This window comes from Monopterus albus, unplaced genomic scaffold, assembly GCF_001952655.1.
Source record: "Monopterus albus unplaced genomic scaffold, M_albus_1.0 scaffold185.1, whole genome shotgun sequence".
NCBI lineage: Eukaryota > Metazoa > Chordata > Actinopteri > Synbranchiformes > Synbranchidae > Monopterus > Monopterus albus.
In genome coordinates this window covers 664,774-674,810 of record NW_018128065.1, presented here as the reverse complement: position 1 = coordinate 674,810, position 10,037 = coordinate 664,774, and the positions used below count along the sequence as shown (strand labels likewise).

At 41.7% G+C, this 10,037-nt stretch overlaps 1 protein-coding gene across 1 annotated transcript in view; it reads right to left on the bottom strand.

The window, feature by feature from the left end:
* Window positions 1–10,037, bottom strand: part of man1a2 (mannosidase, alpha, class 1A, member 2) — a 127,335-nt gene that overhangs the window by 69,960 nt on the left and 47,338 nt on the right. The window contains exon 4 of the mRNA XM_020617107.1: window positions 6,127–6,223. Within this exon, the coding sequence (XP_020472763.1) occupies window positions 6,127–6,223 (97 nt within the window). The remainder of the gene's footprint in view (window positions 1–6,126; window positions 6,224–10,037) is intronic.

Sequence of the window (10,037 nt, the reverse complement as noted above, 5' to 3'; positions counted from 1 at the left end):
GTTAATAGATTTACCAAGAAGCTGATGTAGACGGCAGGATGCAGTAGACGGTTTTCACCATACAACAGTATGCGTATGTTACTTGACTCTGAGTAAGCTGGCAGCTAACGTCTATGTGCAACATGATGCACAAACAACCAAAGTAATCTTATAATGGACAAAATGAGCGCCATGAGTAATGAGTAAGCTCTCCCAGCACTGGGCTGACAAAGTGGCCAGGTGTCCAGACTTCATCCAAGGTTTATATCATCTGCATCGCCTCCTACCTAACAGGCCTCTAGCAACCGCACGCCTGAGGCAGTCCCATTCACAGTGAGCATGTTAAAATGCATGTGGGAGAAGGCCATGTGCCTGAGAAGTGAGATTCTCCTCTAGAAAGTTTAGATTAAAATCTTCAGATGGCAACACTTTCAAGGAAACTAATAAAACAGCAGCAGTACCAGGAAGAGTATGGAGGCCAGGCCTCAGACTTTGCAGTGGATTCCCTTGTGTGCTGGCAGACAAGATTAAATCCACTGAAATGACTCCAGTAAGGTCACTTGCAGCCACAAATAAAATCCATCACAAGAAGAAACTTGGGGAAACTAATAACACTACTGATCCTCTATTCTAGGCTGAAAAGTATTTCATAGGCAGAACCTCAAGTCACCCTGCAACAGAGTATTTCAAGACAAAACTCTGTGGACAGGACAGGTTTCCATATTCACATACTGTGTAAATCATATTGTTTGTTAAGTCTGGTTACACTTAAGACTTCAATTAATGATTGTCATACTTTTATTTCATTTTGCCTGGACTACTCCATCTGAGGAAAGAGGAATAACCTTCAGTTTGTAAATTCTGACCACAGAGTGACAGAAACACAGTGGTGTTGACTTTCACTCCCACCTAAGTTCTGATCAATGTAAAGTGACCCAAGTCCCTGGGAGAATTTTCTAGTAAACACAGAGGAGTGTGTTTAAATATCAGCACCTGTGCTGTCCAGCAAGAATAAATAAGACCACTTCAGTTGACAGTGGAGCCTGGCCGCTGCTGTGACTGACCCACAAATGCTTTCAGCCTGAATCAATGGGGGCTGATGTTCCTCATACAATTACCCATCGTGGCATTGTTACTCTGTGTGCGTTTGTATTTGTGGGTCAGAGTAACAACATGGAGATGAATACACTTGTCTATCATGTGACCGAAATGGCTAACTACAGAGTTACTGTGATCAAAGCCACAACATTCACAAAAAAGTCATGCAACTAGCAGTGTGGTTGGTGTTAGTTCAGGCATGTAGATTATTGGGGCTGCAACTAATCATTATTTTCATTGATTAATCTGTTCATTATTTTCTCTATCAATTATTTGTCTACTAAATTTCAAAAACTAATGAAATATTCTCATCACAACAAAGCCCACAGTGATAACACAGCCCCAAAAACCATATTTTATTTACTGACATGTGAGGACCTCCTGAGCCACAGCTGTCCCCTGATGAACTGGTCTGATCTACAAACCCCAATTCCAATGAAGTTGGGACATTGTGCAAAATATAAATAAAAACAGAATACATTGACTTGCAGATCCTTTTTGACCCATATTTAATTGAATACACCACAAAGACAAGATATTTAATGTTCACACTCATAAACTCTATTGTTTTTTGCAAATATTCATCCATTCATTTTCTACCGCTTAGTCCCTGAACGGGGTCACGATGGCGTTTCTGGGTGTTGTTGATGTACGGCTTTCGCTTTGCATGGTAGAGTTTTAACTTGCACTTGTGGATGTTGTGACAAACTGCGTTAACTGACAATGGATTTCCAAAGTGTTCCTGAGCCCACGTGGTAATATCCTTCAGAGAATGATGTCTGTTTTTAATGGAGTGCCGTCTGAGGGATCGAAGGTCATGGGTCATGTGTTGGTTTACTGCCTTGATGCTTATGAGCAGAGATTTTTCTGGATTCTCTGAATCTTTTGATGATATTATGGACTGTACATGATGAAATACCTAAATTCCTTGTAATTGTACATTGAGAAATGTTGTTCTTAAGCTGTTGGGCTGTTTGCTCATGCAGTTCACAAAGTGGTGAACTGTGCCCCATCCTTGCTTGTGAATGACTGAGGCCCTGCGATGGATTGGCGACCTGTCCAGGGTGTACGCCGTCTTCGCCCGATTGCCGGCCGGGATTGCCTCCGGCCCCCCCCGTGACCCCGCTCAGGGACCAAACGGTAGAAAATGAATGAATGAATGTTCTTAAACTGTTGGACTATTTGCTCACGCAGTTGTTGACAAAGTGGTGAACTGTGCCCCATCCTTGCTTGTGAATGCTTCTTTATACCCAGTCATGATGCTCACCTGTTTCCAATAAACGTGTTCACCTGTTCCAAACAGCCCTGTCCCAGCTCTTTTGAAATGTGTTGAAGGCATCAAATTCAAAATGAGTGATGAGTTGCAAAAAACAAAGTTTATCAGTATGAACATTAAATATCTTGTCTTTGTGGTGTATTCAATCAAATATGGGTCAAAAAGGATTTGCAAGTCAATGTATTCTGTTTATATTTACGTTTTACACAGTGTTCCAATTTCATTGGAATTGGGGTATATACAGATTGTTGCTGCCTGTTTACACAACAACATATAATGCAGAACTGTAGTGGCATGCCAGTACTTCATGATACAGTACATGCTACCTAAAATATTTTTTGTGCCCACAGTACTGTTTGTTGCATTTTTAAATAATATTAACAAATATGATGATGCATGCTTATTCTACAACTGTCAGAGAAAGTAACAATAGGAACTTTCAGAACAGAGAAACTTGTCATAGCTCTTAGAACTGTAGGACAAAGCTCCCCTTTTTTGTGTCCCCGCACTGCAGAAACTGAGAACAATAATGGTTCACAGAATGCAGTTTTGAAGGACTTTTTAGCTCCTACTTCAGAGTAGGTACTCCCCATGCACAAAAGGAACCATGAATTACATACAAGTACACTAGCTGCAGCACCACTGTCATTTTTTAAAAAATGCGTTAGCCATGTAAACGACGGCAAACAACAGCCATCACCAGCGGTGCAGGGAGCTGTGGAAGCCTCTGCAGAGGGTCTGTGGCTCATTATACAATTAACATTAGCAACATATAATGAAAGCACTTACTGGTGCATTAACCATTGTGAGCTTGCTGGCCGTCTTAGCGTTATGTCACTTCAGTGTCCTGCTGGCGGTGTAAATGTAAACTGAAAAAAGTGTGTTTACAGTAACTTGCTGGCTGTGTCTGACACTGCTTGAATTGGGCTTTTATTAACCCAGTTTAAACTGAGTTTCTATTACTTGGTCATGTGTTATCCCTGCCTGAACTGCTTACCCTCAAGACAAAAGCTGTGTTTGTAGCCGCACTCGAGCTTATGTGAGCTTGGTGCCACAATGAGAGCCCCAGTCCTCTTGTTATCACTCTGGCCTCTCCTCTTCTCTCTGGATATATTGAGCAGTACTGTAAGTCATGGAGCGATCACACAGCTTTACCCTTTGTCTCTATGACAACTGTGTGTACAGCAAGTACAGAGGCAGAAAAATGTTTGTGTCAGGCAGAAAGGCTCATTTCTAGCCTGAAGCGGGACAACACCGTGACAACTTGGTCAACAAAGGGAAATGTTTCCACATTTCCTTTCAGTTGCTGAAGCCAGTGTCAGCCACTATAGTGTTATTCTGGATTGGCTTTACCATAAAACTTTATTGCAACAGGGTTCAATTTAAATGATTTAAAATGGAAAGAAAAGATTTAAATCCACAATTCAGTCAGCAATCCCCATTTCCATCCCATCACCAGTCCTTTGTGCATGCGTGCGTGCGTCCCTCTCAGGTACAAGCTGTCATTGCTCTTAACATTTAAAGCTACAGTACAAGAGTCTACTGCATTGTCACTCTATTGCTACCTGCTTTCTAAAGCACATACTCCTCCACACAAAGACACAATATATAATCAATATATATAACCAAATTTTGTAGGAGGAGAGAATACACCTCATCAATAATGGAAGTGTGTTTATTGAAGAGTGTGAGGTTGCGTTTACATTGTCCTACATGACCCCTGCACAAAACTCGGGTCTGCGTGTCTACACTGGGCACATTGGAAGAACTTTGTTGAGAAAAAGCACACTCGAGTGCCTGTTGGGGTGGGGGCCACAGCCAATCACAATAGCAGCTTTGGGACTGCCTGTTCAAGGCGGGATTACTGCACCAAGGTACCAAGCCAGTACGGAGGGTCAGTGTGGACCTTCCTTTATTCTGCCGCAAGAGGTAGTAAAACTGCCACAACTGTTCCACCTTGGCCTCTGTGTAAAAGTGAACAGGTGACTTGGGGGTACTGTCGGCAGAGGTGTGCGAAGTTTGGAAAAAGCGTCGTTTCTCTGACACCAGGGAATTTAAATTTTCATTTTCCTCAGAAGAAACAGAATCTATGACCTTAAAGACATGTTGTACACGATGCACAATCATGTTGCGAATGTGCAGGATGAGCAAAAGCACATTCCTATTCTGTCCATCTGCCAATGCAACAACGGCTTTGTGTTTCCAACGTGTGTTATATATGCACACTGGACGTCAAAGTAAACATCACAACCTCTAAAACTGGGATCCTGTATCTGTGTAAAAAGAAACCATTATCCTAGTTTTTTTTTTAGTTCAGCGTAAATTGGCAAAGCTGCAATAAAGAAGGGACAGCTTATGCCAATACAGGGAAATCTCGGTCTAAAAGTGTTATGGTGTGCTGGGTGGGGTGCTGGTCACTGGCAACAGGGGAGGAAATCACTTGTGTGAACTTGCTGCAGGTTTGGGCAAGGTGTACGGTTGGGTAGCCGGAGGGGAGGTGCCAGTGGCTGGAGCGCAGAGACAGGCTGGAGGGATGAGGGCTGCTGCATAGCACTGGTAAGATAGATTGAAGTTGCGTTGGAGGCAGTGTGCAGGAAACCAGGTAGAGAAGGAGCTGGCGCAGGCTAACCAGGGGGAAGAAGTGTTGTGTCTGTCTCAATAAGAAGAGGGAGCTGCTACAGAGACGCTTGGAGTGAGAAGGTAGCTTCTGGTTGAAATCGTGAGCTTTCATTGTTTTGGCTGATCTCTGAAGAGGGTTTCATGACCCAGAAAAAAAAGTTGAAGCGTAACAATAGGCTTCAGCGTGCAGTTACACGGGTAAGACGTGAGTGATACGCAAGCTGACAAACGGGTGGTGTAGACAGCTGGATTGATTAAAATCGAGAAATTGGTTACATGAGACGGGCGTGACACGTGGCGTGAAGGCTTGATTCTTTGCCTTGTGTTTTGCTTGTGTTTTACTGGCCACCCTTAATAACCTAGAGTGAGCCAGTACAAGAAGGCAGGAGGAAACACACACTCACATAGACAAACACACATAGAGGTGCTGCAGATGAACAGACACACAAGAACACAAAAAAATAAAGACACACACACAAACAGCATCTATCCCCCATTTAGCAGCGGCTCATATAATAACACGAGTCTCTGACCTATCTGCCAGACAGAACATTCCAATTTGACGCAAAACCCTCATAAGCATGCATCCTCAAGCCGCACACACACATCTAGCAACCTCCAGTGCAGTGCACACACACACAAGCCCAGGGAAACAACAGTCTTCAGATGCATAAAATCACAAAAAGAGATGGTCAATATGAGATTTCAGACATCAGTATTAGTGCTGATTATTCAATGCATCTATGATATGTATATATTATTTAATTTAGAAATAAAAATTAAAATAGGAACATCTTCATTAACAACTAACACAGTATCACTGTGCGCATACATCACCGCTCTATAGTTTGACAAAATAACTATACCATAGATGTATACTCTGGATAAGTACTGGTGAAATACTTCAAATAAAGGTTTTTTTAATCTGACATTTCAGTGATGTGTGTGGTGGCTTCAGTGACACTGTGCTTCTCTTCCTCCCAGAGCGATAGGCATCATATAACCTTGTCCACAAGAAAAAAAACAGGATGTGTTTGTGTTCATGTGTGTATACTGTATGTGTCTGAGTGGCTGTGCATTCATGCATGCATCCATGTGAGCAAGATGCCAACAGGCACAGACAGCAGTGGGACAAAGGGGTTTGACTGGGTTACCAAAGATATTCGTGGAATGTCCTTTCTTGGCGAGGGGCTTCAGTTCGTTGTGGCCCCAGCCGTACTGTCTGTAGCTGTCCCACGCGTGCTTCATCATCTGGAAAACAGAACACAAAGCAGTGTCTACTACAGACTTGGCAAGAGAGTTTGTCTCAGCACCTAATCCTGCAGCTCATATGCCCGCACCTCCAAATAACAGCTCAGTAGAGATGGCTGGAAAATGATGGTTAAATTAGCATCATAATTTTATTTTACACTGATCTTAGTAGACGTGTAGAATAATGTGATTTTAATTACAACAGCAGTTGTCACTGGAATTAGTCAAGCTGTCACTGAAACGAGTTAAGGCGCCAACAAATAAATAGCGCAGAACAAAAGCAATCATACTGATTTGTTTCTCAATCAACAACATGAATAAAAGTTACAAAATGTGATTCTTGCCACAAAAGAGCCAAATGTAACAATTTTCCATCCTGTTTAAAAAAAAACCCCAAAAAAACAACTTATTTTGGTTTAGTCCTTTGTTTTCTTTATTGCTAACATCACTGCTGAAACTTTGTCAGATTACAGCATTGAATGTTTGCATCTAATAGATGAAACTCCAGCTCTAGAAATAACTAATTACAATAAATCATGAATATCATGAAATAATAAAACTTTACAGCAAAAAAACCCAAGCAAATAAACATCCCCATCTAATAATACAATGCTAAGAACCTGTTAACAAATGCACATGGTCATTCATGTAATGCCAGCTACCATAAATTGCTACCAGCTCCCATTTATTATTTATACTCTAGAAATTCCAAGTAAAACCTTGACTCATGTTTTTTTTTTATTCACAAGTCTGTGAGCACCGGAGCCCTGCTCACAGAGTCACTAGTGGATTGCCAGGGTTGAAGGGAAGGTATGACCCCAAAGAGGATGCTACCAAATCAAAGTTCACCTTTTTAACTCAAGTGTGACATCAGGACAAGCCTGTCTTCTACACTGAACAGCCGGTCCTCATACACATACAAACCTTTTATAGTTTCAGAAGAGCACATATAGTAAAAGCATACAGCACAAACTGAGGATGCTTTTTGAAACACTGGTTTTATATTTTGCTTTAGTGCACTACTTCCTCTTCTTCCTCCTTTTATCTGAACACATGAGGTAGAACAAAATAAGATTCTATTCTTTATATAACCTTTGACAGAAGGCTGCAAGAGATGAGCTCAAGGAGGGGATGAGATTGTGAGATGAGCCCTGACATGGAGGTTGATGCTGAGAAGAGGAGCTCCAGGGCAAACAGAAGAGATGACAAGTGAGGAAGGAAAAGGTGCCAGCTTTCACTGAAGCATGGCTGCTCTCTTTCAGTTTCAGGCTTTTTCCCTCCTCCAAAGCTATTACACATCAACCTATGAAACCTCGCAAAAGTACATTTTTCTGTCTACGTGGTCACGTCAGACACTGTCTGGTTCTATAGACTTCTGTATGTTGAGTTCTTTCTCTCAGTCTAACTGGCAGCTTTCCTCTCTGTCCATCCGCCAGCCTCTTGGTCTCTGAGCCTGTCAGCTTATCATATCATCTCTATCATGACACAGATGATGACAAAGATGGGCATCAGTATTGGATCGTGGCTTGGCTGCTGTTGGCCCTCTTCACATGCCTGAGAGTCCTGAAGGCGGGCTCCCTCTCCATGAGTCTCCTGCCAAACTTTATTTTTCAAGGTTAGATGACTTTTTCCGCTACAAAGATCTTTGTTTTTTACAATCTGATACTGTGTGATTATTATGAGGTTCAACCTTGGTCCTCTCAAAGGAAACAATAATAAGGATGATGGATGAAACTGTGCAAAAAATACTTAGAAAAACAAAAGACAAGACCTCTGTACATTAACAATTCTGCAGTATTTTAAAAGAATCCCAGAGTGAGATCTTCTCCTCTATCTTCAAGGAGGCTCCTTAAAAATCTCTCCCCCCTCCCATTAGTTTGACATACCAAAACCGCTGTTTCATCAATAGAGCATTCAGATAGATTCATACAAAAAAAAAAAGACATTTCTAACATTTCTTTCACCTACAGTAGACTCAACTGCCATAAAATAAAGTATTACAGACACTCACACAAAATTACTTTCAGTAATATTGCTATTATATCACCTGAATGCACACTAGTTACACAAGTGTTTCAAAGTGTGTGGATTTTGATGGAACAGGGTTGGCAATGTGTAACATTAGTGTGTACTGTATGTGCTCCTGCTTCATTTTGCCAGCATTTGTGCTACCTGCAGTTAGTAACCAGATGGCATAATGTTGTCAACTGTATGAGGTGCTCACGTAGACCCTGAGTGTGTTTCTGCATTTGTTGCTGTGTAATTTCTTTAATTTTGCAATCTGGCAAGAGATTCCTAAAAGCTGAGTGTAAGACATTCTCTGCGAGCTTCACCAGGCTGTAGAGAAGAAACAAGCTATCGCACAGCTACCGCACTATATCACACACCACATGTAGCTTGGTGAACACCTATCTACCAATCGCAATGTATTTATCTCCTACCAAGCCAGCATGTCTGCCTGCCCAACTGCTTGCCTCTTAATGCCACCACATGGGGGTGAGTATCTAAGTTCCTCCTCCAGCACTCTTTCTCTTCTTCGAGCCGGCAGGCAGCCAAGCTAATAAAGACAAGGGGCCAGAAGTCTCATTGTAATCTTGGGTCTCGTGGTTTTCAATGATGCACTCCAAGCACACACTGAGGATTATAAATCAAATTAATACCCAACTGTGACACAGACACGTAAGCGTTGGCAGGCTCCCTCTGATCTGTGTTGATTGGACGCTTCATCAAATCTTGATTGGTCCATATGCCAAGGACAAGCTCGCCAGTGCAGAGTGCTCGACAGTGTTGACAAACTGCTTATTTAAAGGACCTTGGAATACTAATTGAACATTAAGCTACAAAATTCTGTGATTGATTCTGACAACTACCTCTTGCCGTGGCAGTGGCAGCATCTTGGGAACGACAAAGAAAGGGGAGGGAAAGGTGGCTCCATTTCACAGTCAGACCTGTACCTCATCACAAATTACTGCAAAACTGGCTGTAGAGAAAAAACGCGTCTATGATCTCTGAAAGGAAAGTTAAACTTTCAATCTCTAATATTAACACAGCATCAAATGGCTCTGTACAATGTTAAAAGGTCCCTCACAGACAATTATTTCCCTAATCTGTTATATAGTTTTACAGCTGATTAAATCTGAACACTTACAAAATTCTGTTATATTATGCATCTTCTTGTTCAGCAGTTTGAGACACAAGCCATAAATTAAAGTGCTATCCAAGTGTTACCATGAGACAAGCTTTCACCAACAGCAGTGGTGAAGAGGGGATGGTTCATGGATCACTGGAGTGTGTAAAACACCCCAGAATGTGACAAGAACCCAGCAAGATGAACTTCCCAGTAATATTCATTGCAAAAGACAAAAAGCTGTGGCTATGACTTTCTTTTCAAGTGCCTTATGTTACTGTGGCTGTGTTTTCCACTAAGCTTTTAAGATCCAGATAGAAACAGGTTAATTATTCTTAGCAACAAAGGTAAACATCTTAACTCAAGGCAGCAAAAGGAAAGAGACTCTAAATGTTTCATTACTGTGAAATTATCCAACTCTAAGCCTGGAGGTATTGTGGGCCTTTTTCACTATTTGTCAAACATATTTACTAAAACATTTCAATGACAGATCCAGTCTCACTGAATTCGTGTTTCTACAAGACCCGATATGCAGTGTTGTTATTAGGCAAAAGCCAATGACCTTCCTTTTAAGGATGCTCTATAGCAGGGGTGTCACACTCAATCGCACAGGGGGCCAAAACCCAAAGCACGCTTTAGGTCGCGGGCCGAACAGGATAAACATTTATTGAACAGACTAAAACTAAA